This window comes from Asterias amurensis, chromosome 1 (assembly GCF_032118995.1).
Source record: "Asterias amurensis chromosome 1, ASM3211899v1".
Lineage (NCBI taxonomy): Eukaryota > Metazoa > Echinodermata > Asteroidea > Forcipulatida > Asteriidae > Asterias > Asterias amurensis.
This window is the reverse complement of record NC_092648.1, coordinates 5,911,188-5,939,008: the sequence shown is the minus strand read 5'-3', so window position 1 is coordinate 5,939,008 and position 27,821 is coordinate 5,911,188. Positions and strand designations below refer to the sequence as shown.

The window sequence follows — 27,821 nt, the reverse complement described above, 5'->3', positions numbered from 1 at the left end:
GGGAGGTCAGTTTACCATGCATCTCCAATGGATTTAATTGTTGTCATTCTACAGAAAGGCTTGATACTTTTAACAAAAAACTGTCCAATGGAACACAGCTTTTAACAAGTGTGGGAAGTTCGCGACTTGAAAATGAGGCCTTTGAAATCACATTGAAGAGAAATTATCACGCTTATTTTATTTTTCTTCCCAAAGATGAGCGTGAGATGGTTCAGAAGAAGACCTTCACCAAGTGGGTCAACTCCCATCTCCAGCGCGTATCTTGCCGCATCGTCAACCTGTACACAGATCTGAGAGATGGTAGGATGCTCATCAAACTTCTAGAAGTTTTATCCGGAGAGAGACTGGTGAGTCGAGATTCTTATATGGACTTTGCTTCTTTAATTACCCTACAGCCCGGTTCATACTTCCTGCGAATGTGAATGTGATACAAATTTTGTCGCCACATTTTAGCTGTGATTGTTTCACAGGAATTGAGCACATTTCAACTGATGCAAAATCATTTGTTGCGAATTTGTGATGTCAAAATTCGTATCGCATTCAGATTCGCAGGAAGTATCATTTGTTGCGAATTTGTGACGTCGAAATTCGTATCGCATTCAGATTCGCAGGAAGTATAAACCAGGCTTAAAGTTGCTTGGTTTTTTCTTTTAATATCCCAATACCTTGGGCATGAATAATTCATCTGACACAACAAAATGTTTGCATGAAGTCGTGAATCATGTGTCATTTGGGTATTTTTTGAAACAGCAATATTTTCTAAGTTAGTGATGCTTGAAATATATGCCAGATTTAATTTCAACTTTACAGCTACATGTAGTAAGCCTGGCAAGAATGCTTGTGAAGCCAGTAGAAACGTGTACGTGTAATGTAACCAATATGTGCCTAGGCTACACTTATGACCCAGGTGTGTTACTGACGCACATCCATTTTCAATCTAGTCTGGATTCAGCTAGTGAACAGTCTCTGAACTGTACATGTTATTGTAGTCGTGTAGGCATAGTCGTGTAATCGCAAGTGATATCGGCAGTTACTCTCTGTGCTATAAAATGGCATACAAAGTTGTGGAGACAGCTTGTGTACAGCATGGTGTGTAGGAATTGGTAGATAATTAGAGAGAGTTCAAGTTTCCCATTAACCAGTTGAAATCATCTGGGTGGTTCGCCAAGCTCCCATGACAGACTGCACTGACCTTCATTCAATTACACAGGCAGGTCATAAAGGTTAAAGGTTATTTGTCCCTTCCCTTTTCAAAAGGAATCTGGAAAGTATCAGCCTGTTGTTAACTTTGTGGTATCCAAGGAAGAAGTAGGTCTAAGCATTCTTGGAAAAAAGTTTCTCTGCACACAAACATTTGTATTATAGACTAAAGGCCTAAAGCCCGGTTCAAACTTCCAGTGAATACATTCGCCACAAATTCGCCATTAATAATTGAGCAGTTAAGCTGAGTTCAAATTTCGCAAATATTCGCTGCGAAAACAGCCTTGTGACTTCAAAGTTTGCTTTACATTCACAGGAAGTAAGAACCGGTGATGAAAGACATAAAGTTCTTAATTGAAAGTTAGCTCAAATACCAATCACTCTAACAATATTTTTGGATGAGCTATTCTTACATAAATTAGTTTCAAAACAGAAGACATTAAATTTAGATAAATGTACTCTGAGTCTGGCTGAAAATAAGGATTTACATGTTCCTAAAAAATAATGTTGGTTTGAAGAAGGGGTGGTCAGCAGTTGGTTTAATTGACATCTGCACTATATTATGTATCATACTTCGATTCTTGGGTTTGAAATGGACACACACAGTTGCACCAGATTTGGGAGCGTTCATGTTTGATCATCCAGTGTTTATAAGATTTATTTTAGCAAATATTTAGATGAAAATACTATTACGTATTATCCCTTCAACCTTTTTTTTATGGTGAAATACAGCGGCATTTAATTGCTGTCATGCAATTGGGGCCACATTTACATTAGACCCCAGTGGTTTTGAGTTTGCTGCAGGAATTAATGTCTCCTAATTAACATTATTTTGGATGGATAGGTATAATTACTTGCCTGCATTTCAAATATTTGGTCTACACACTGCCAGGAATTCATAAATAATAAACTTCCAGGGAGGATGTTAACGTAGGTTGGTTATTACGGATTGAATATGTGTCATGATCATACTGTATAGTCATCTGTTTTTGCGTTGACTTTGTGCTCTAACTTAAACTTTTAACTTTGCAATTATTTCTAGTGTAAAAAAGTACACCGTGGTTTTTTGTTGCAGAAACAGTACATTTTATTAGTTATTCAAATATAAAGTAATTAAAATCAATGAGAGGTTTCAATATTTTGTCCTTAAATTTTCAATGATACACGTATGTATTATTGTAAATTTACTACATGAAATATTTGAGGTATTTAAATTTGCACACTGTATTAAACAAATTTCTTTCAAACCTTCAAAATTTAGGATGTAGGGCCTAATACAGTCTGTATGGACACACCTATTTTATACCTGAGGCAGTTGTTAAATATTCATATCGTTTACATGCAAATCAAATTGAACCATATAGAAATTAATGGTAAGGTCAAGGTGATGCAAGTTCAAGGGAAACATGGGAGATTGCCTAGTGTGGCAGAATAAATATTTTAAAGGGATTTTGGTTTGCTCAGTGTCTTGTAACTTTGGGGTTGGACAAAAACAAATTTACTAGAGCAGGATTTTAACTATCTGGACTAACATGCGGGCACTCCACCAACTGAGCTATCTATGTCTAGCCATTTGTTGGCGATCTTCCTATTTTGTCACTATCTTTGTTTTTTTCATGAGGGACAGGTCAGCAGGTCCAGTTAGTTTTTCATTTCACTAGTCTGTCAGCATTTTCAAATGAAACAGAGATCAATGTTTTTCAACACCGAACTACATAGGTAGCCGAGAACATTGGAGTGAATTTTAACTTGTCCTCATGTGTTTTCTTTTTAAGATCAAATTATTTAAAAAATGAAGATAAAACCATATAACAATGCCTCAGCAGGGCTTTTAAAACCAGAGTAAATGTTAATATTGGGCTACATGCTCGCAAGTTTTCGAGCTTGCATGCTTTGCGCTCAGAGTTTAGGTCTTTTTCTCAACAGACGATCAAATCCCTGGTTAACAGAGAATGCTGAGTACAAAAGACTGAAACAAATTAGATGTTGCTTCAAAAACAACAAAATCACTCAAAGTGGCATCAGCCATTAGGGTTGAAATGATTTAAGCATGAAATCTGCCTGGAAAAAACAGCAGTGATGCAATATATCCTATAGCCAGTTGTGTTGTGGATAATGCTGTTTGTCAGGATCTGAATAGCAGTTATCCTCCAGAGTTGGCGACAATCAAACTCTTAACACTTCTAGTTCTCTTATCTATTGTTCTTCCTGAGCTATTCCACACTGGATTGCTTTAATGCCATTGTTGTCCAGATCACGTAATAATGCCATTAGTGTCAGTATCTTTGTACACTCTCAATAGAACGAGGATGCATCAAAACTAATGAACTGTGACACTGTAAAGCTTTGAAATTCCCTATGTACCAGTCAGACAGCGTTTTCCCACAGAGAAGGGATATTTCTCTACAATAATTTTTTATTAATGTAAATCCCCAAAAGGATAATTCAAATGCTGGCATCATTATAGCTTTGTACAAGACATAATGAATGTTTTAAAACATTTATGGTGTGACACAGGTTATTGAGCATTTGTTAATAACCAGAAGTACACCAGAGGACAAGCATAAAAATAAATAGTCAATGGATGTCATCAACATCAATTTATACAGTAGTTAAATGATTGCAAGTGTTTGTTTAAATACAAATAAATAATACCTCTGAAAGATCATGTTTGTACATGGTATGTATTTCAATCATTTCTGGAAAGGAAATTTAACAGTTTTTTGGTAAAATGCTTTCATTTTGAAGTGAAAATATAAAATCTATAAATTGCCAGTATCTTAAGTTGAAAAATGTACGACAAATTATGCAGACACTTTACTTGAATGCACATCGGATGATTCATGAATGCTGTTTGAGTTTGCTGCAACGCATTAGTACATGAGGGTTTATCTAATGATCCAACACAGACCTGGCCGCCCTGCAAAGACATCAGCTGAGGAGTATTAATGAGATGACACATTGGACATAAAATAAGAAGCCCGGGACAATGGGATGATGTCTCCTTGCATCCATAATGAGGAGGATGAGGAGAACAACCAATACCCTGGGATTGCTGAACATGAGCCTCTCTCAACGTCTCAAATACAAGAGAAGATGCCTCCAGCGTCTGCAGGCTAAAGCATACTTTCAAATAGAAAATAAGTACTGAAAAAAAAAAAATCAGGCCTGATACTTCATGGAGGCAATGAAGGCGAATTGCCTCCTTGCCCTGTTCATTGCCTCGATGCCCTTGCAGTTGAAATTTACAATTTCATAACAGGGTGCTCTTTACCGAGGAGAAATGCCTTGGTGCCCCTGCCCTTTCAAAAATAAAGCATACAGGCCTGAGATTTTTAGTTGAAAGATAACAAGTTCCCTGTAGGAAAGGGTGGGGAAGATGGTCAGTGTATTGAATTTTTGTATAAGCCCGTTAGCTGCAGGATGCTGTTTGGAAAATTCCAATGATTATAAGCAGTGTTTCCTGGGTTACATGTATATTGAACTGGTTGATCAGGCATGCATCTGATTTCCTCTTATATTGAAGTAAGACATGAGAGAGGGGGTGTTGCTGAAACTCTAAAATATTACACAGAGTTTGTGTACTCGGCAATTTCCTCTTTTTGTTTTAATTACAAAGTTGCATACCGCGTTGCAGCCATTTATATACTTCAAACATTTACGTCAGTGATGATTTAAAAAAAAACATGGAAAAGTGGGTGAGCTTCTTGAGGTGAGCTGCTTTGTGTGTTTAGAAAAGGGGGAAACCGTACCCTATAAATGGATTGATTTTCAAGCGAGTCAATGGAGCACAAATAAAACAGAGTGAACAAACTACAAAAAAAAATCAAATAAGTTGAAGCTTGCCATTCTTAGCAATTTGTTTTCATACGTTCTAAACAAAAAAGTCAATCCAAGTTACTCCTTTGCGGACTGTAGCTAAACTTGATTGGGTTTTTCTTTCATGTATCAAACACTATCACAGTAGTGTGTTCAGTCTAGTCTGGTAACAAACTCTCTGGTCCAGTAACAGTTTTCAGCTATAACATGTACAAGCCCTGCAGTCTTTTGGATTTCCCCAAAAAATTTGAGCCCGTGTTCTATCGCAGTTTGCTTGATATTTACTACCCATCGGTTCAGAAAAAAACATCCTTTTACAATGTGAGCCAGTGTTTGCTGAACAAACATACACAGTACCATGAAAATGCAGGTATCTGTTCACTAAATGTACTTGGTGCATTCGATCTATTTTGGTATTTATGGCAATGCGTCTCCTTTATGCATGGGCGTTTCTTTTATGCCCGGCTTATTTTATATTTTACGCAAACCAGTGAATGCATAAAATGTATGTGGGAGGTGACTTTGGAAAAGAGGATTAGTTTGGGCTGTTCAATAAGTCATACCCAAGTGGCCATTCAAAGCTTCTTTCAGGTAGAAAGACAAACAAGAGCCTTTCAGTGGAAAGGTGGTTACTTCACAAAGCAAACCTAGAATGATGGCGGTAGTATTATTAGAATACATAGTAGTTCATGTATGCAGAGGCTCTACACGTACCTGAACATGAATACATCACAACCTCGGGCGTGTTCAAGAATTATTTTAAGGAGAGAGTTTTTTTTACAGTCACACAGCTGTTTAACCAATGTTTAACCATAGGTAGGATGCCTGTGAAAGGAGATCACAGATTTTTATTTTACATTGTTTGTGACAATTTCATCAGGTTGAACTAAAACACACACCAAATTTGTGTGCACAGTTTTTAAGATCTTGTTTTGTTTTTCAAGAAGACCAAAATATTTGATGTGAAAGTTTTAAAGTAGTCTTCTTGCTCAGATTATTACCACTGTCGACTTAATAGCAATTACTAGTCCAATTAATTTCCTGCTCAAATTAATGAATGAAAAATTGAAGGAAATTTATTTCCAGATGAAATGTCTTCTGAATTTCAAGGGTATTCAGCTGCAATGCTAAAAACAAGCAGATCAACGAGTTCCAATGCTCGAAATTGCAGGTGTAGACAGTCCTCAAAATAAGATCAAAAACAACTTTGGAGAGTCGAAATGCCTTCTTTGTAACTTTAAAGTTATCAAGCCTTGCTTAGAGTGAAACCCCAGGGAGTATGTTTGATATGTTTATATTGGATTGTGTTGAACAAAAATCTTTCTGACACAAACAGCTCTTGGCTCTGTCCGCACTGAGCAAGGAGTGTGACAGATCATTATTGGACTTGGGTTGAAACTGAGAGCTTGTTATTGCGCAAACTTAGACCATGGAATTTCATGGAAAAATGTAAACCATTTTCTAAATTCTGCTGTACTCCATCAAGATGCATACAAAATATGATTATTTTGTTATGACAATTATGAATCTCTAAACCCAAATAAAGTTATTTAGTTCAGGAAGCAATTGTTACACAAATAAAAAAATGTTTGATATATTTACTTAATACATGTATGTGTTTTTAAAGGGGTGACACTTGGGCCCTAATTCATTCAGGTTAAAAAAAATTAACTGATATTTCATTTATGAAATTGTGTTTTTGGACCGTTTTTTTTTAATTTTTAGAGAGGCACTTTGTTTTTAAAAGCATCACATGTCTTACCGTTCATTATTTTGAGGGCATGTTGTTTTTTTGCATAGATAAGGGCGCCCAAATGAGGGAAATGTTAGCAGTTATTTTTTTTTCAATTGGAACATTTCAAGGTGTGTCAAGGAAAAGGCTAGGGGAATTGAGGCAAGACCTCTGTAAAGTATCAGGACTGCTGAAAGGATGTATGGTGCCATACAAATGTTGTGAATCATCGTCATCATACATTTTAGCATATATAATTTGTTGTTTGTGAATGTGAGGTGCAAATAAAATAAATAAAATAAAGTCTAAAATGAACAGTGTATGAGATGTATCTATCTGTCTCATCTCACAAAGATATTATTGTATTTGCTTAATGAGATAAAAAATATCTAAATTCCCTTCTACCATGTCTACCCATTTTAAATATGGAGGGCATGATAATAAACATGTTCATGACTTCATGTGTGTGTACAATTATTTGATAGCTGGTCCCAATATTACGGCTCTGCTTACTGCATGCAAAGAATCAGCGTTTATGGAAGCATGAAATTCTGCGCTTACATATGTTCGTCAAAGCGTCTTCAGGGGTGTGCAGGGAATTTCGTCTTCTGCGAGTGCGTATTCCACGTTTCTAGTCATTCTTCGCATTCACAGCTAGCGCAAAAATTCAATGGTGATCGTAAGCGCAGAGCCATGAAATTGGGCCCTGATCATTCCACTGCATCTAGATTAAGATCCAAGTGTACAGTACTGTACATGGGAGGGAGTGTGCACTAACAGGGTGACCTAGCACTCCCAGCCCTGCCCTGCATGCATAGCATTATCACTCAACCATACTATGCCACTTCTGTAGGTTCCTTGGGTAGGGTTAGTGATGAGATGTAATAGCTGAATAACAGCATCAAGGGATAACCTCAGCACTGGCCTGATCTCTTCAGATTCCATTAAATATTCACTCTAGGGTTTCAGCTTGCTGTTTTATTCATCCAGTCTGAAGCTTTAAATAAGCTTGAGATTTTTATGAATGAAGCAAAAAATATACTATGATAAATTTTGAATGATTGAAGTGAACATTGACTGGAAGAGTTATGTAATCTATGAATCATGTAATAAAAATAATAATTATAATTATAATAATAAAAGTGTCGTCTATTATGGCGCTCATATCCATCACTCAGTGACTCTCATTAGGTCTTCAAATGATTGATATAATTATGTTACCTTCATCTGTCAGTGAACACCGGAAGATGAGGAGCAAATTTTAGAATCGGGAAAATAGCAACCGTTATGCTTTCATGAGAAGTTGCGAAAAAGGAAGCGGAACTTCCTAGCTCTTTTCATAAAATAGTTTGCAACAATGCTGTGTGTTCATTCTGATTGTCTTTATATTTGCAAGGATCTGAAATGCCTGTTTTTTACAGCCTTAAGCCCGGTTCACACTTCCTGCAAATTTGAATGTATGAGATGTCACAAATTCGCAACGAATAATTTGCAGCAGTTGAAATGTGCTCAACTCCTGTGAAACATTCCCTGCAAAAATGTCCCTGTGACGTCAAAATTCACTTCGCATTGACAGGAAGTATGAACCAAACTTGAAAGTATAGGCCTACATGCTGTACTAAAAACAAAAGTTAAGAAACTATAAAAATAATATAGGTTTTCTCGGTCAAATTCGGCAAATAAGCAGCCAATTTCATTTTCATGGGTCGAATTAAAGCTGTTATGCCTCTCCAGTTATTACTGCGTTTCAAATTCAGAATTGGCCACTCAATTTCGTTTTGAGTCAAGTCAAATTCCTTTATAGCACTAGGTTCAACTTAGCGTATCGTCTTTCTTTTTCGTCTGAGAATTTGAATGCTGCTTTGATGAATTGTTAAATTAAAAGATTATTTTGTTAAAACAAATGACGCAGCATCACATTTGAGTAATCATAAAACGAAATTGAATGATTTCAGTAGCATTCGATTTCGTGCGAATTAGAATAGCTTGGTGATTTAATTAGCTGCTCATTTACCAAAATTGGCCGAGAAAACCTATAATAAATTTAATGTTTCCTTTTAAAATGTAACTTATTGTTGTACTTATTCGGGCACATTGAATTGAGTTTACTCCTCTTCAGTATTAAATCCTTTTCATATTGAGCGAATCCTATATGCCAAGCCGGCAGCAACATCAGCACACCCAGTTTAATATAACATAATCCAATTGACTGTGTACAAATTCCATCATACAGTTCCATGTACATTTCATAGGGGTCAACATTATGCATGCATGCAGTCCAGTGCCAGTGCCAGACAATTAGCCAATACTGCCTGCACACACTACATGTATGCTATACTGACTCATTCAACCTTTGATTCTATACCTGCATTGCCTATTCAACATATGGTTATCGTTTTTCCATTTAAAATAGTATTCAAGGTTCAACTTGCTATTGACTCATTGTACTTGACCTCACTCAATATTCATACTGTGAAATTCCTCACATTAATCAAATGATAAGAGAGAAAAGGAGTGGTCATTTCTAAACATGGAATTTTTTTGGAAATTGTCAGGTTTGATATTTGATTAAATTTTTAATGAAATTTTGTTTTACCTATTTTATGGATGCTAGTTTTAAATAGACTGCTCTGACAGCATTGCACATTGCAAATTTAGAAGTTTTATATGCGTAAATAAATGTAGAAAATGGCATACATGTATTGGGTGTATGAAGTGGTGATCAACCTGAATGTGGTACCATGAGTCTAGACTGTGGTTAAAATAAAAACATTTGTAAGGTTTTAACATTTTGTATGTACACAAACCTAAAAGGCAGTGGACACTATTGATAATTGTCAAAGACCATGTCTTCTCTCTTGGTGTATCTCAACATACGCACAAAATAACAAACCTGTGAAAATTTTAGCTCAATTAGTGGTTAAAGTTGCGAGATAATAATGAAAGAAAAAATATACCCTTGTCACACGAAGTTCTATGCTTCCGGAGCTTGATTCTGAGACCTCAAATTCTAAATCTGAGGTCTCAAAATCAAATTTGTGGAAAATCACTTCTTTCTCAAAAACTACGTCACTTTAGAGGGAGCCGTTTCTCACAATGTTTTATTCCATGAACCTCTCCCCATTATTCGTTACCAAGTGCTGATAATTATTTTGAGTAATTACCAATAGTGTCCACTGCCTCTAAAACTGTTTATTTCCAATGGGAAAATTGTACCCTTTTGCAGGTTGGGATTTTGTTTATTTTGTTCATCAGAGTGTTCAATTTCAGGGCCTACATGTAGCCGCTTAGACTGGAAAAATAAAAATTCTTAAAATCTTTATGTTTATCTTTTCAGCCCAAACCAACAAAAGGCAAGATGCGAATTCACTGTCTAGAAAACTGCGACAAAGCGCTGCAGTTCCTGAAGGAAAAGAAGGTGCATCTGGAGAACATGGGGTCACATGACATCACCGATGGTAGCCATCGCTTGACCCTTGGTCTTATTTGGACCATCATTCTCCGATTCCAGGTAAATGTTTACAGATGACCAAGGAACATATTTAATGGGGCTGCTGAAGCCACTAAGCTTAGAGGCCACAAATACACTTAGCTCAGAAAAAAGAATATTAACCGCTTGTTATAAAATGTATGGTTAAAAAAATGTTTTAAAAGTAGACATTGTAGAATATGATGATCCACACAAATGTGCCTGGAAATTGCAGGGTTTTCCTTATTTGTCGTGAACTAATATGGCACTCCAATTTGTGGAGTCAAATTTTTGTAAAATTAAAACCATGACGCAATTTCGAGGCATATTTGTGGGGATCATTAAATTCTACTTTTAAAACATCTTGCCAACCATGCATTTGATAACAAACGGTTTCAACTGAGTTTTCAAAGACCAACTCGCCCGATCCAAGGCAATGTGTCCCTTTAAGAATTATTTTGTGTTAAGCAGCTCTATGCAATTATGTAGCAGCATTATGAAATGGTTAACGTAGCCAACATATTTTATGAGCACTCTCATATTTCATTTCATTCCGGTTAATAAAACATACCCTGCTGAGTGAGAAGTTTATTAATATGTATGGGGTCTGGGAAGGCAAGCGTGCACAGCCAAGTCCAGATCAGGGAAGTGTAGGTTTATTAGGATAATTGGATCGTCAGAATGAAACAAGAACCAGAAGAAGAAAAAAAAAGGTTGCAGGGGCTAAAAATTTGAAGTATGAAAACGATGTAAGAAAAAGTAACAGTGTTGCAGGGGGGATTTTTTTCTAACTACGATAATTTTGTGGGAATAGTTAATTTAAAATATACCAAGAGTAAAATGCCAAAAGCAAATCTGTTTTTGCTTGAAATCTTAAACTATTTCTGAATTTGGGAAATAAGTTTTTCAGTTCTAATAAATAAAACCCTGGGTGAGATAGATTATGAATGTATTTATATTTATTGCCAGCTGTGATGCCATTAGTGAGAGGAAACCCACCAGAAATGTTTGTGTGCAATGCTTGGCCTTTGAAAGGAGACAGTAATTTACTGTTTGTTCTGGACAAATGCACAGAAAGATAAATACAAGTTTAAGTAGGATTTGAAACTTTGCATGGTGGAGATAAGATATAGAAGAGTTTGCGGTAACACCAGAAGACGATCAGAGCATACTGATCGAAACGTCGAGTTAACCCAACGGTTCTTTTCAGAACCACCCCCAACTCATTTAGAGATTGTTATTACATGGTGTTACCGCAAACTCTTCTATATAAATACAAGTTTGCACAATTCCCTAATGTAGACCTCAATTCATTGTTCTATTGCTTCTGCAGGCCTGGGATTTCAACTTTGAGAGGGCAAGGCCATTTTCATTTTGCAAAGGACACTTCCATTGTTGTAAAATCTTAAAGTCAATGGGAAACTTTTAAAGGGGCACCAAGGCCGAGACTCCAAGGCCGAGACCAGGGGCAAAGAAGGCCATGGCCTTTGTGTAATTCCAGGCCTGCTTCTGTGAGCATATACACAGGGCTTGGGTTTGCCTGAGTATTTGATATATTTAAAAACTGTTTACCAAAAGCTGTACACAAAAAAAGTTTGTTAAAATAACATAAAATGTTTCCATTGAACAGATTCAAGACATCAGTTTTGAAGATGAAGACAACCAAGAAACCCGCTCTGCCAAGGACGCCCTGCTTCTCTGGTGCCAGATGAAGACTGCCGGCTATGCCAACGTCAACATTCGCAACTTCACCACGAGTTGGCGGGATGGTCTGGCCTTCAATGCCCTGATCCACAAGCACAGGCCGGACCTGATCGAGTACCAGAAACTGACCAAGTCCAACCCCATCCACAACCTGAACAATGCCTTCAATGTAGCTGAGCAGAAGTTGGACCTGTCCAAGCTGCTAGACCCAGAGGGTAAGTAATAATAACAAATTATGCTTATAAAAGCCCCTTTCATCCATGGACTGATGCTGTACAAATTTAAATAGTACCGAACTAGAAGAGGACACAATCAAAGGGCATAACAAGATTTCTTAAAACATAAACCACAAAAGTGGACCAGCCAATAATTTAAAACTGCACACCATGAAAGTTGAAAAGTTATGAAAATATTAGATGGGTTCATGAAAACACTTTGCCTTCCATGAGTGGGGTCAATTTGTTGCAGGTATATGAATATAAATTGTTATATAGATACAAGTGCAAGAATACCTTTCCCAGGCTTGAAATAACCCACAGCACCCACAGCAATTACCATGGTTCCCTGTGCTTTTGTTGTAGTGCCCTTTTTAAAAGTTCCAATAGTTTCCCGATAGAAGTGTCCCTAACCGGAGGGAAATAGCTGTTCCTGATTTCCAAAAAGGAAGAGGACTGACCCAAAAAGATATTCAAGTATAAGCAGGAGCACTCCATCCCTCAATCGATACATGTAATTGAATCAAAGTGTCATTAACTTTCATTGTTTTTTGATGGCCACCCCAGTACATACATGTAGATATAGAATATGTTATGTAGATCGGCCGCGCGTGCCTACACGCCATAACTGTCACACAAAAATTTGTGGTTCTTCATGGACGCGCTAAAAGTCACGTGCTGGTGGTAACGCACAAAAAATGAACATGGGTGATAGGCCTTAAACCACTATGGACGCGCTAAAAGTCACATTCTGGTTTGCATGACATTGGAGATGGGCGAATGGCTGCCCCAATGCCAGAACCTGCGTATGTAAGCGCGGCCGATCTAGTTATTTTAACTCTATATCTATGACCCAGTAATAACAACGATACTAGACTGTCTTGTTTAAACTTGTATTCCTCTTGAGCATACTGGTTGGAATGTCAGAATTGTTCAGGTGTGGAATTTTTTCTTTGACAGGACAAGGCCGTTTTCATTTTGCAAAGAGCACTTCCATTGAAAATTCTTAATGATTGGGGAAAGCTCACAAAAAAAAATGACAGAGCGGGATTTGAACCAACGACGTCTTGATTAACGTGCCAGCGCTCTACCACTGAGCTAATCTAGCCCCAATTTTGGCGGTCTCCCTATTCTGATTCAACCTGGGAAGTGGCAGCTACATGTAGTCAATCACCTTTTAAAAGGAGATACCACTGTTTATTTCAGATATCAAATCTTAGTATGAGAAACTTTTGAAAGGGCACCAATGCCAAGACAAGGGCAACAGAGGCAAGCGGCCATGGCCTCTATATAATTCTAAGCCTGACGGTTAGAATCCCCAGCCATGACACTTGTGTCCTTTAGCAAGACACGTAACCATTGCTTCGTCCTTCGGATGGGACGTAAAGCCGTTGTCTTGTGTAGCGCATTTAAAAGAACCCAGTGCACTTTTCGAAAAGAGAAGGGGTTCGCCCTGGTGTTCCTGGCTGTGTCTGCTGTATGCGCTGTAGCACCTTGTAAACCCCTATAAGGTGCTAAACAATTGGTCTCATAATTCAAGACTGGAATTACCTACCTTTCTGAAAGTTTGTATATATACTCAGCGCCTTGAGTACCTTGTTTGGTAGATACGTGCGCTATATAAGACTTTGATATTATTATTATTATTATAAAAGAGATTTATGTCAACATTTCTTTTAGCTGAATTTATTTTTCTTCTCCCCCCCCCCCCCCCCCCCCCCCCCCCGACCGTAGATATCAATGTTGACCATCCTGATGAGAAGTCTATCATCACCTACGTTGTCACCTACTACCATTGCTTCTCCAAGATGAAGGTAGAGACGGTGTCCAGTAAACGTATTGGCAAGGTCATCACAACAGCCATCGACAATGACAAACTCATCACTGAGTACGATAAGATCACCTCTGACCTCCTGCAATGGATTGAGCAGACTATCATGATCCTTAATGATAGGACGTTCTCCAATAACCTACAGGGTCTACAACAACAGCTTCTAGCCTTCAGCACGTATCGGACAGTCGAGAAACCCCCAAAGTGAGTTTAACTAGAATTTGAAACTTTGCATGGTAGAAGTACGATATAGTAAAGGTTAGTGGTAACACCATGTAATGAAAATCTCTATCAAGAGTCTAGCTTTCTCCAGAAGACGATCAGAGCATACTGATCGAAACGTCAAGTTGAAACCAACGGTTCTTTTCAGAACCACCCAAACTCATTTAGAGATTATCATCACATGGTGTTACCGCAAACCTTTCTTATATCAAAGTGAGTTTGTCGTAACAGCTCTTCCTTCAATATATATTTTGTTTGCGAAAGCACCAAGTGTGTATCTACTTGCCTGGTAGATTTTGTTCTATAGAGAACTGTCTTGCTTTATATTCTACTACCGGGGAGTAGATATTTTCAGAATTCGGGAGACTTCTCAGTTCTGAAACAAACTCCTGCTTTTTACCTACTACCTGGGCGGAAGGTAGAAAGTTGGCAGGGACTACTACTTTAGCTTATAGTGGACTGTTATTGCGTTCACTACCGTGGAGTGAGTTCTTGATTGGCCTCAATGTTTCGACTAGCTTGCTCTATTCATCGTCTTTCTTCATTGTTACATGTAGGTAATTGGAAGTTCGTAAGAAAAAAACCTTTGGTCCCCATCCGCAAAAGAAATATTTTAATGTTTGCTGAAATGATGCTCTCTGAGTATTGAAGAGCTGAGCTCAAAGTTCTCTTTTGATAAGATGTATTCTATGCTAGAAACATGATGTATTCAAGCGTATGGTAACAAAAAAGTATTACTGATCACAAATTCAAAATTTCTGCTTGTAATCTTCTTCTTTTCTCTGGTCAACTTCCAATCTTACATTTTGAAGACTAAAATGTAGTTATTTTTCCTTGTTTTGTGCTTTAGGTTTGTTGAGAAGGGCAACTTGGAGGTGCTCCTGTTTACCATACAGAGTAAGATGAGAGCTAACAACCAGAGGCCATTCACACCCAAAGAAGGCAAACTGGTCCATGATATCAACAAGGTGAGTGAGCATTGAAAGAAAGATCAGGGACTTGGGAGCAACTAAATTACAAGTAACGATTCAAATCCGGTGGATGAAATTTCCTATCCTTTCTTTAATTGTGTAAACAATGCACTATGCTCAAGATAAGTGTTACTGAACCGAAAAGAAAACATGAAGAGTTATTATGTGCCATCAGGGCCATGTCACACAAGGCAGTTTTTCAGGCAACCTGTGCCCAGTTTCATGGTACTGCTTACCGTGAAATTCTGCACTTGGTAACCATAACGTAACAGGGCTCCGTAATCACAGAATTATGTGTTAAGAAGCACTTTGAAATCTGGCCCAGTTACAGGTGAGTTAATAGGCATTCAAGTTCAAAGTTGCACATAAGATTCTGTTAGCAATTAAAGGTTCTTGTGTTGTTGAAGTGTTCCAATTGCATGTAGTGCAATATTGGTTGATTTCAAGGTGGATGTTAACTAATGCCTCGTGTGACCCAGCCCTAACACTAAGTCATCAACGCCGGCATCGTAAGTGTATTTCATTGGGATACAGACTTGTTAATACTGATATTAATGTTTCAGTCCTGGGAGAGACTAGAGCGAGCCGAACATGAACGCGAACTTGCACTCCGCCAAGAGCTGATCCGACAGGAGAAACTCGAACAGCTGGCCGCACGCTTTGACCGTAAAGCTGCGATGCGTGAGACCTGGCTGAGCGAGAATCAACGTCTGGTCGCTCAGGATAACTTTGGTTACGATCTACCGGCTGTGGAAGCAGCCGCCAAGAAGCACGAGGCCATTGAGACTGACATCTATGCCTACCAGGAGAGAGTGCTGGCTGTGGTGGCCGTAGCACAGGAACTGGACGAAGAGAAATACCATGACAATGAGAGAATTATTGCAAGGTAAGGCAAACTTCATCTTCGGCTCCCTCTGAAACTTATGTTCTATTTCCGCATTAAATGTATTGATATTTACAAATTTAAAAGTGCAGTACTACAGTTGCCATTTGGTTTTGACCTTCCACCAATGTCTGAAAGAACTGTATACTTAGTACAATTCGAGTTCTGTGAACAAAACTCACAGACCTGTGAATTTTGTTTTTAATATGCATGCATATTACTCCGTTGGGATTCGAACCCATGACCTAGGGCATATGCCTTACCAACTAGGTAGTTCCAATCCTATGTTTAGCAACGAGTACCTCAATGATTTATGTTAAATTTGTATCTGGGATAAAGCATATTATTTGGTTTTACCCGTACGCCTATTTGTGAAAGCACTGTATACTCTGCTGAGTACTGTGTTTGGTGTTTTGTGACTTCCGATGCAAAGACTCTCATTTGAAATGACATGCATGTTGAGAACATAAATTCTCAAATTATCAATGTAACCTTTTCTTGAAGATGACAAAGTCTAGTATGAAACACTTAGTCTTGAACGTTAGGTTCAAGATTTAAAAAAAATTATAATAATACTAACAAGCACCACAGCTATATCTCGTCTTTACATCATCAGTCTTTCACAAACCATCGTTTTGGTTTTAACTCGACAGGAAAGACAATGTGCTGAGATTGTGGGATTACCTGATTGAGTTGTTGAAGGGACGTCGTTCTCGTCTTGACCTGTCTGTTGAAGTACAGAGAATCTTCCAGGAGATGCTGCTACTTCTGGACTCCATGGAGGAAACCAAGGTATGTAGTCTGGATTCTGGAAAGGAGATATTGTACAAACATTATTGGTCGCTCTTATCTACTAACTTGCTATTCTTACTTGTCAAATGACAGGTTTTTTTTTTTTTGACATTGGAAAATCAAAAAATTGTGATGGAATAGCCTGAAAAGTCTTCTAAATTATGTTACATGTGTACATGTAGGTCAACACTTGTACTCTATAAAATGTTCCTACTTTTGTACATGGGGCAGACATCATGCCTTATCTGCTTGAAAATCAACATGTTTAAACAAATTGTACTACTGGGTATAAAAGCAAACTGTGTAGAGTTGTAATAGATGTTAAATTTGCATCGGGGATAAAGAATATTTATTGTGTAGAGTTGATAAGACACACTTTCTCATATGGTTTAAATCGGGAAAAGGGTATGGAATGCAGCTGAGCCTTCTCAAAATGTAGGCTATGTAAGAAAAGACATGTTAGGCAGCTGGGCGAAAGGTCTTTTTAAAAAGCAGCAAATATTGCTCAAAATTAGCAGGGTAACAGTCACAGATTGTACCTTTGACGTATTCTTTTGGCAGGTAAACATATTTCCATTGTGCTTAGCCAATTTTGTGCTTAAACAGTTCTATGAAATTAGGTCATGGTGTTGGGAAAACTGATTTACGGTTCTATAAAGCCAATTGAACTAGAAACGGGTTACCGGCCATCATATCATGAAGATTACATTGTTGTGACTAGTACCTCACTCATTTGTTGCTAAGCCAAGATATTTTCTAAGCAGTCTTTTCTGCTAAACAGCTTTTTGGAAACAATTTCTACCTGACTGTTGAGAATCACCAAATGAGTCTGTATAAATCTTTTCTTCCACATCTTTGTATTAAAGTGAAAATTGTTCAATTGATGAATACCGAATGTAGCCATAACTTGTTTTGCTTGACCCATGGCAGGTGCTTCTGTTGTCAGAAGACCTCGGTAAGCATCTGATGGGAGTGGAAGACTTGCTGCAGAAACATGCTCTCCTAGAGGCTGATGTTGCTGGGTATGGAGATAGAGTTAACACTGTCAACCATCAAGCATCTAAATACATGAATCCTAAAGGACCTGATGGCTCAGGTAGGTAGTTAACATTTTGGATATGATCTAAATTTATCCAAAACGCATGGAGATATCTCATTGTTAAAGGCACTGGACATTTGGTAATTGGAAAAGACCAGTATTTTCACTTCCTGGGTGCATTCCAAATGTATGCATAAAATAACAAACCTGTGAAAGTTTTGCCTCAGTTGGTCATCGAAGTTGCAGGAGAATAATGACAGAAAAAACACCCTTGTTGCAAAACTTTGTTTGGTTTCAGAAGCCTACTGAAACGTTTCAGGCCTGAAGTCTATTCGAGTGAGAAATTACCTCAAAAACAAAAGTACTAAAAGGCGTTTAAGAGAGGATTTTTCTCATTTTGTCATTATAGGTTAAGTTTGTTTTGTAGAAACTGAAAAACACAGGACCAACGGACTTGTCCAGTCATGAGTTAACTGGCCCGACACTAAAACTACTGGCCTCTGGCTGGTGGTCCAGTGTAAAATTCAAGCCCTGCATAGTGTGGCTGGTCATAATTCCTTGAAATTGTCTTTGATTGACAGGTTACCAACCAGTGGATCCACAGATAGTGGCTGATCGTATGACCCACTTGGAGGAAAGCTACCAGGAGCTGTTGGAGCTCGCCCGTGGCCGCAAGGACCGTCTCGGAGAGTCACGCAAGCTATGGCAGTTCTTCTGGGATCTGGCCGACGACGAGAACATGATCAAGGAACAAGCCCAGATCATGAAATCCACGGACATCGGGCACGACCTCACCAGCATCAACCTACTCATCAAGAAGCAGAAGGTGAGCAGCTCTATCTGGATTATTGTCAAAAGTTGTGGCTCCATGACTTTGCAGATACTTTCTACATTAGACATGGAATGAGGTGGCATGCATTTCATTCAATGGCTAACACGCTCCAAGAAAGTATTTTTAAATTAGTATATTGTTATCGTGTCAAAATTTGCCTAACACTTGTTAGGAAATTGCATTGATTTGGTGATGCATAAGTAAATGATACTTGGATCACTGAAACAAGCTTTTGTTTCATTTTTACCTGAAGTTTTTCCCATCAATATTCTATAATTTGTTTTCTCAAGATTCTGAATGTTGTGTTGGTATTTTGGCACAATTGATAAGACATTAACGGTGGACTTGAGATCCATATTGGATAAATACTAAATAGACAAATTATTAATTGTTGATTCTGTTACCCTTAAACAGGCTCAAGAAGACGAGCTGGTAGGTCGTCATGCCCAGCTGATGGCCAACATCAAGGTGGGTGAAGACCTGATCGCAAAGGAGCACTTTGGAGCTCCTCAGATCCAGTCCCGCATCGCCAAGGTCAAGGATGACTGGACGAACTTGGAGGCACTGTGTAAGCAGCGCCGGGATCGTCTCAACGAGGCACAAGACATGTACCAGGTAAGATACAGAATCAGTATAAGCTATTAGACTCAATCAATCAATCAATTAATCATCAATCAATCAATCAATCATACACATGTTAAAGACATGGCTTGAGTTTGGGGAGAAAATCCACTTCAGTGCTTGTAGCTCAAAATGTTTACTGGACCAGATGTTTTTTTTCAGCCAGATATGAACTGTTTAATATCACCAATCACCGAAGGAAGATTTGTCCCATTTGTACTATAGGCAAGCATCCAAATACTTGACAAAATTAAAAAGTATATGTTTTGGGGCATTGCATGGTGAGGTATCAATATATATATTTGGTTTGCGGTAACACCATGTGTATTCTACTTGCCAGGTAGAGTTTGTTCTTTAGAGAACTGTCTTGCTATAAATTCTATTACTGTGGAGTAGATTATTGGGGAAAAAATGAAGAAAAAAAAGTTATCAGACTGAAATTTAGCATTTAAACAAAAACACAAGACTACATTAAAAAAAATTGATGTAAATTATTTTGCTGTGCAGTTCTTTGCCGATGCCGATGATGTTGATACCTGGATGTTGGATACACTCCGTCTGGTCTCCAGTGAAGACGTGGGACGTGATGAGCCAAGTGTTGAGTCACTACTTAAGAAACACAAGGTACAGTTACTGCTTTTTGCACAATCCCTTTTCCTGTATCCAAGAGTTCTCCCCATGCACAAGGTTCCGTATTGGCAAAATACACATGAATTGTGCGCACATTTCAGCCGATAAGAATAAAAGAAGAAAAACATTTAGAGTTATTTCACACTCATCAAGAAAGAAACATTTATTATGCTCAGTGAAATGCTTTGAAGGAAAATGAAGGATCTTCCATAGCTGGTGGTATGTAGCCAGATAGATCACATTCTCTGAGCTCTTATCATTGTATTGTGTCTGATGAATGAATAGCAAGCAGATAGTAATTTTCTATTGAATAAAAGAAAGAGCCTTTGCAGTTTGGCCGGCGGCCATTTCGGTTTCTCCTTTCTACTTTTATCTGAATTGCGGGTAATTATTAGGCAGTATTTGTCTCAAAATGTGAAAACCATGCACTTCGATCTACTTCTATAGCACCAAGGATACTTTTCCCAAAAGTCTTTAATTCCAGGGTGATCAAAAGGTGGAATTTCCATCATTTAAATGTACCTCCTAAGATCTGGATCCCAGTTACAGTTTTTGTTGTCAGCAACGACTCTTAACCCTGTATTGAATGCCTGTGGTTATCATAAGACACTCATGTGACAAAATAGTACATTTTTACCAAAAATGAATGAGTCTTATTCTGTACGACTAAAGACCAGCTGCACAATGCCAAGCGTGCATACATGTGCGTCTCCTTTCCGCCATTTTGGGGGTCAAAACATGCACAAAAGGATGGTACATGGTTGCACGCACATTGGTGCCATCCTTTTGTGCACATTTTGACCCCAAAATAGCGACGTGCGTGTATGCCTGCTGTTCGTTGTGCAATGGGTCAATTGCAATACTGTTGGTTTGCATGATCTTAGATATGATAGGTCCTTACATCATTGGGTGTGGCTTAATGGAGCAGTTAGTAGTCACTTGAAAGACAATGCATTATGTATGACTGCATTATGGAGTTGTTGTGGTACTTGTATTCATTTCTGTTTAAAGCATGAATAAATGTCTGCTTTCCTTCCTTCCTTCCTTCCTTCCCCCTTGGTACTCCATCCCAGGAGGTCTATATAGCCAACCCTAAACCTGGAGTGAGTTCTCTGCATTGTCTTACACTGCAGTGTTTCAATTCAGTGTTTCCATAACATTGTTGCCATAACATTTTTCCCGCATTGTTCTGGAATTTTTAGCACGGCCATTGCCTTGGTCTTTGACTAAATAATCATAATTTTTACAAGAAAACAATTAATTATATTTGATTTGACTAATGATGGATTGTCAGTGTTTGAAGGATGTGTAATCCTGCCAAGTTTTTCTTTGAGATTTGTGTTTATAACTTGAGTTTCACTAACATATAAATATTTGCGTGTGCACAGTTTGCCATAAAATTTTTTGTTATAGTACTAACTTTGAAGATGTGAAATATCCATGAAACAAGAGGGAACATTTTCTCTTTTGAAAGTTTGCTTTTTAGACTTTGTGTGAAAGTTTGCTTTTTAGACTTAGTGCGACATGTAGTACAAACTGTCAGCTGCAGCATTGATCTGTTTAAATAAGTACACTGAACATCAATACTTGCATCTATTTGAATTTCACTATGCGTTTTTTTTTTAAACACAAACTAGCAGTTTCTGTTTTCTTGAAACAGAAAGAAATTACATACAAAAACTGTCCCAGAAGCCAGTGGTGTGTCTTACCTCAAAGAAATTAAAAATGCACAAATAATTAAACGTATATGACAACAAAAATAGTGATCAATTTGAAATTAAATTAGCATTTCACCTTCCTTTCTGTAACTCGTGCAGTGCAGTTTGTTTTTAAATGAAAGGCTGAAAACAATAACATCTCACTACCAATAACTGATTGAAACAAAGCTTTTCTCAGCAAAAATTTTGAAAAACGTATAAAATAAGTGACTTTAATTATGCAGTTGCTCATCATCTTGAAGCATTTTGTCTTAATTGTGTGGCTTGTTACACCTAAAGTTTTATGTTTTGGCTTTTCAACATTGTTCAACTTTCAAAACCCATCTTTTACCATGTTAACAAAAGATTGACTGTTCACTGTTTGTGTTTGAGAGATTTTGAAGGATGGTATTTTTTGTGGTCGGGGCCTTTTTCCAACTTCTGGCTTGGGCAGGCTCCGTTATCAATTTTGGAGTTGTCTTGGGCTCCATCATCAATTTTGGAGTTGTGTACATTTTGCACAGTGTTTCAACCTCAAATTGAGGTGGGAGCCCAAGCCGAGAGTTGGAAAAAGCCTGAAGACAATTATTACTGAGCCATTATAAAGATATAATAACGTCCCAGATTGCAGAGTAGAGGATTTAAAACCAACGGTAAATTTTACCAGTTTGGCTTCATGCTCTCAAGTTTTCGAGCTTCCATGCTTTTGCGGTTTGCGCTCAGAGTTTAGGTTTGTTTCTCAACAGCCTATCACATCCCTGGGTATCATGTCCCTTCCATAGTTGATCCTTATCAAAACAAGTTTTCTTCTGTAAGCGAGTCTGCCTCCCAATCCATTGTAAGGTTTTCAAAATTGTCAGGGACAGTCACCAAATTATTTTTGACAAGGCCACACAAGTTCGTAGATGTTGTCAAAGATATGTCTTGTGTTAATAGCGTTCATGAGCTGCTACAAAGCTGCTAGTCTAGAACCACAAATCTCCAATGAGATTACAGTTAACCCATCAACTAAGATATAAGTGAGGGTTATGAAATTGGGTCGTGCGGAGCGTCGGTCTTTCCGAGGTAGTATACTCATTTTGTTGTTTGTTTATACCTCCCAGGAAATCACTACCGAGTTACAGAATTACACAGCGGTGATCGATGGTCTCCACACTCAAGCACAGGAGCTTGGCGAACAGGTATGTAAGAATTTGGCAACACTGTCAAACAACTAATATCTTACAACCTGCACCTTATTATCTTACGACCTACATGACCTAATTGATACGCCTAGGAACATCATTCTTAAAGGTACTGGGGTGGATTTCATAAAGAGTTAAGACTAGTCTTATCTCGAGTTAGGACGAGTTACTTGTCCTAACATAGGACTAGCCTTTAGTTTTGTATATCTCCTAGGACTAGTCTTAACTCTTTGTGAAATCAACCCCTGGACACGTGTAGTAATTACTCAAATTAGGTATTAGCTTAAAAACTGACTTGGTAACTAGCAACGTAGAGCTGTTGATAGTATAAAATATTGTGAGAAACGACTACCTCTGAAGGAACGTAGTTTTTGAGAAAGAGGTAATTTCTCACTAAAATATTTGAATCTGAGAAAGACTTCAGGCCTGAACCTTTTCTCATGCACCTGAAAGCACACAAATTTGTGCAACAAAATACTGGGTGTTTTTTCATTCATTATTTTCTTGCAACCTTGGTGACCAATTTGAGCCAAAATGTTTACAGGTTTGTTATTTTATGCATATATGTTGGGATACACCTAGTGAGAATACTGGTCTTTGACAATTACCATCACCTACGTGTCCAGTGCCTTTAAAGGGAAGGTACACGTTTTGTAATTGTCAAAGACCAGTCTTCTCACTTGGTGTATCCCATCATAAGCATAAAATAACAAACCTGTGAAAAATTGGGCTCAATCGGTCGTCGAAGTTGCGAGAAAATGATGAAAGAAAAAACACCCTTGTTGGACGAAGTTGTGTGCTTTCAGATAGGAATAAAAGACTTCTAGCTAGAAGTCTTTTATTATTTTAGTGAGAAATTACCTCTTTCTCAAAAACTACGTTACTTCAGAGGGAGTTGTTTCCCACAATGTTTTATACTATCAACAGCTCTCCAATGCTCGTTACCAAGTCAGTTTTTAAGTTAATATTTGTTTTGAGTAATAACTACCAAACGTGTACTTTCCCTTTAAAGAAAGCTTTTAAAAAGTATGATTGCCTATGAACATTTTATGGAAGAAAAACTTGAGCTTACTTATTGGAACTGGTGTTCCTTTTCTTGAGGAAAAAAAAATAAATTTAAGATATCAATCAAAAATTGGAACTTCAGATAGATAGTAGAAATACAAGTGAGGAAATTTATCCTATGTATTTCTTTTCAGGACCGCGATTCCCCTGAGGTTCAAGCTCGTCTTGGTACCATCAACCGTCGCTACAAGGAGCTGTTGGAGCTTGCCAAGCTGCGTAACCAACGTCTTCTCGATGCCTTGTCTCTCTACAAGCTCTTCAATGAAGCAGACACAGTGGAGGCCTGGATCGATGAGAAGGTCAGTTGATTCTTTAAGACAATCTTCTATCTATCTATCTAGCCTATGTCACTTCACTGCAGAAGGAAGGCCTCTTCATCTTCATTCCACCTTGATTACTGTTAAGTCTAGACTTTTCAACCAGTGGATATTCCATGTGTGTATGTTTTGACAATTGTAGTCAGGGTAACTACCATGTTTGAGGATAATTTCTCAACCCTTGCTTTCAGCTTACCATCAACTTTCATATAACTTAATGATCCATTCAGAATAGTGGAATGTTCTTCAAGACTAAATTGTTATAATGAGACATCAGTCTTGATGTATCCCTTTGGAATTCCAATTACTGTAATGTCTAGATTTGTCAATCAGTGGATATTCCATTTGTGTATATTTTGACAATGACAGTCAGGATAGCTACCATGTTGGAGGGTTATTTCTTAACCCTTACTTTCAGTTTACCAACAACTTTCCTCCAAGTTTGATATAGACAAGGATCCATTTAGAATAGTCAAATGTTACAAAGTTGCAAGTTTTTTCCCTAAAAATTGTGGGTTGGTAAAAAAAAAATTATAACTGAATATCAAAATTCAGTTTTTATTTGAAACAGACAAATATTTATATTAACAATGAGAATGAAGAAGAAAAAATACCCAGCAGGCCAAGATCATCAATTTTATTCCTAATTAAACTACAAAGTTTTTTTAAAGTTTTTTTTTAAACCCATACACCGATGTGTGTTAGCACTGTATACTCAGTACTTTCCAGAGTCCTGTGAAAAAATATCACAGGCATACTCGAGTGGGATTCAAACCCACGACCCTTGCAATTCTTCAGCAGTGTCTTACCAACTAGACTACCGGGACTGCCCGGTAGCTAGAGGCAGGTCGAATCCTATGTTTTGGCAGCGGGTACCGCAACGATATAATAGATGTTAAATTTGCATCGGGATATTCTTAATATTCTTTATCCCCGATGCAAATTTAACATCTATTAAACAAAGTTTTTGTTTAAACCTACTGATTGGAGACATTTGATCTTAAATATCTGGTTTATGTGAGGCATTACTTTGTTCTTCAGTGTATGGATTATATCATAAAGCCATACATTTGGGATGGGTGGGTAAAAACAATTTTTAGTATAACAAAAAATCTTCAATTAATTACCCCTACGCATTCCTTGTTTCCCTCTATCTAGGAGCAAACATTGAATTCAGTCATACCACTAGAAGACCTAGAATCCAATGATGTCATCTTGACGCGCTTTGACCGCTTTGAGAAGGAGATGGAGATCAACGCTCCCAAGGTGGCCGTTGTTAACCAGCTTGCGCGTCAGCTTCTGCACGTTGAGCATCCCAACTCACAGGAGATCACCAGCAAGCAGAATCACCTTAACCAACGGTAAATAGCATTTGGAAAGATCAACTATAAACTGTAACAACAGGCCTGGGGTGGATTTCACAAAGAGTTAGGACTAGGCTTATCTCGAGAGAACCAGTTACTTGTCGTAACTTAGGACTATCCATGCAATTTGTATATTTCATAGGACTAGTCCCAAGTTAGGACTGGTCCTAACTCTTTGTGAAATTGACCCCTGGGCCCAATTTCATAGAGCTGCATAAACAGAAAATACAGACTCAAAAATATGCTTAACAAAAATAAGCAGGATACCAGCCACAGATAGTACGTGTGAGATGGATCTTTGGTTGGTAACCTTATTCTGGTAAGCATAATTTTGTTGTGCTTAGCTTAGCTACTTTTTGTGCTGAAGCAGCTCTTTGAAATTGGGCACTGTAGTCACCCAGATATCACAAAGGCAATGGTCTCTGTTGCCCTGGCCATGGCCTTGGTGCCCCTTCAAAAGTTTCCTTTAAGATTTTACATCAGAAGATTCTTGGCAAATTAAAAATAGCAAAGTGCTTTTTCAAACATGAAATTTCAGCCAATACACTCCAAGTACACTTTCCAAGTTTGAAATAAATACATTTTAAATACATGTGTAAGAAAATGTTACAGGGTCCATTTTAATGAAAACAAATGTGTTTCGTAAAAATGTATGCAAACAAGTTTTGATTTATTGCATGGCTCCTTGAATTACCCTAAACAGCAAGAGGATAGGGTGCATTTTTTCATTAATGGACTTAAATCGCAGTCACTTGGACAGCCTTTAATACTTTTATTGTGACTGATTGTTTGTACAGCTGGGCAGCGTTGCGTGTTCTCCTGGAGGAGCGTCGTGATGCAGTTATTGCAGTGCGTGAGGTCCAGACCTATCACATTGAATGCATTGAGACCACTACATGGATTAAGGATAAGGCACGTCTTATTGAAGCTACTAAGGATCTTGGTAATGACTTGACTGGTATCATGGCACTACAGCGCCGTCTCAAGGGGATGGAGAGTGATCTCGCTGCTATCGAGGCTAAGGTAAGACATGATTGGGGTTTGGGATTCACTGCTTCTCATGGGTGAAGACAATCTGAAAGCAAACCGTAATTATTGTGATTTGTCTCCTGACGATGACTAGAGCAAGTTAATCAAATCGATGAGACCAATAGGAGACCTTGGAACGCTAGGTGGCAGCAGACTTACCAGGTAAATGTCAATTGTTTACGTAGTTCTGAGCACGCGCATATGGATTGTATATGCAATGGATTGTACCTGGTAAGTCTGCTGCCACCAAGCGTCTTGAAAGTCCCCTATTAAGAACTCACTCTGCAGTGTGAAGTTTATGAAGAGAAGTCCCCTTGATCCACTTAAGCTAAAGTAGTAGTCCCGGCCGATTTTCTACCTTCCGTCCAAGTAGTGCTCAAAAAAGCAAGACAGTTCTTTGAAGAACTGAGAAGTCTCCCAAATCCAAAAATCTACTTTCTCAATGTTTGATCCTTTCTTTGCGACCGCAGTTGGAATCTTTGGACAAGGAGTCTGAGAAGTTGGCCCAGGAACATCCCGAGGATGCTGAGGAGATCAGGCACAGATACAACCTCATCATTGAGATCTGGGAGGAACTCAAGGAGCTGGTAAGACCCAAACAAACTATCCATTCAGTCATCTGTCTAGTTGTTTTTTTTCCTTGTTTGTATTCTCCTGGGATCAGAGTTGAATAGAGAGCCTAATTGTTGCTGTTATGAGATATGACGCTTGGCATTTGAGCACATGGTTTTAATTATCAATCTTGTATACTGGGCTCGATTTCACAAAGCACTATTGGTAACTACTCAAAATAATTATTAGCATAAAACCTTACTTGGTGACGAGTAATGGGGAGAGGTTGATGGTATAAAACATTGTGAGAATCGGCTCCCTCTAAAGTGACATAGTTTTCGAGAAAGAAGTAATTTTCCACAAATTTGATTTCGGGACCTCAGATTAAGAATTTGAGGTCTCGAAATCAACCATCTAAACGCACACAACTTCGTGTGACAAGGGTGTTTTTTTCTTTCATTATTATCTTGAAACTTGGATGACCAATTGAGCTCAAATTTTCACAGGTTTGTTATTTTATGCATATGTTGAGATACAGCAAGTGAGAAGACTGGTCTTTGACAATTGCCAATAGTGTCCAGTGTCGTTAAGATGAGCTGGCAGTATTTCCATAGTTATTTGTATTGTGACATCACACTTTGCTTAGTAGTTAA

The 27,821-nt window shown here is 38.1% G+C and overlaps 2 protein-coding genes across 3 annotated transcripts in view; one reads left to right on the top strand and one right to left on the bottom strand.

The window, feature by feature from the left end:
* The window catches only part of LOC139943900 (transmembrane protein 229B-like), a 334,157-nt gene that overhangs the window by 12,511 nt on the left and 293,825 nt on the right, over positions 1-27,821 (bottom strand). The window lies entirely within an intron of this gene.
* Positions 1-27,821, top strand: part of LOC139943747 (spectrin beta chain-like) — a 59,866-nt gene that overhangs the window by 8,856 nt on the left and 23,189 nt on the right. Inside the window, exons 3-19 of one of the 2 annotated variants that reach the window (XM_071940527.1) lie at positions 196-347; positions 10,089-10,262; positions 11,851-12,139; positions 13,874-14,174; positions 15,043-15,160; positions 15,727-16,049; positions 16,700-16,838; positions 17,769-17,934; positions 18,459-18,703; positions 19,124-19,324; positions 19,838-19,954; positions 21,034-21,063; positions 22,761-22,838; positions 24,041-24,205; positions 25,382-25,584; positions 26,385-26,610; positions 27,087-27,203. In XM_071940527.1, the coding sequence (XP_071796628.1) occupies positions 196-347; positions 10,089-10,262; positions 11,851-12,139; positions 13,874-14,174; positions 15,043-15,160; positions 15,727-16,049; positions 16,700-16,838; positions 17,769-17,934; positions 18,459-18,703; positions 19,124-19,324; positions 19,838-19,954; positions 21,034-21,063; positions 22,761-22,838; positions 24,041-24,205; positions 25,382-25,584; positions 26,385-26,610; positions 27,087-27,203 (3,044 nt within the window). The remainder of the gene's footprint in view (positions 1-195; positions 348-10,088; positions 10,263-11,850; positions 12,140-13,873; positions 14,175-15,042; positions 15,161-15,726; positions 16,050-16,699; positions 16,839-17,768; positions 17,935-18,458; positions 18,704-19,123; positions 19,325-19,837; positions 19,955-21,033; positions 21,064-22,760; positions 22,839-24,040; positions 24,206-25,381; positions 25,585-26,384; positions 26,611-27,086; positions 27,204-27,821) is intronic. The other variant, XM_071940534.1, reaches the window with a different exon arrangement.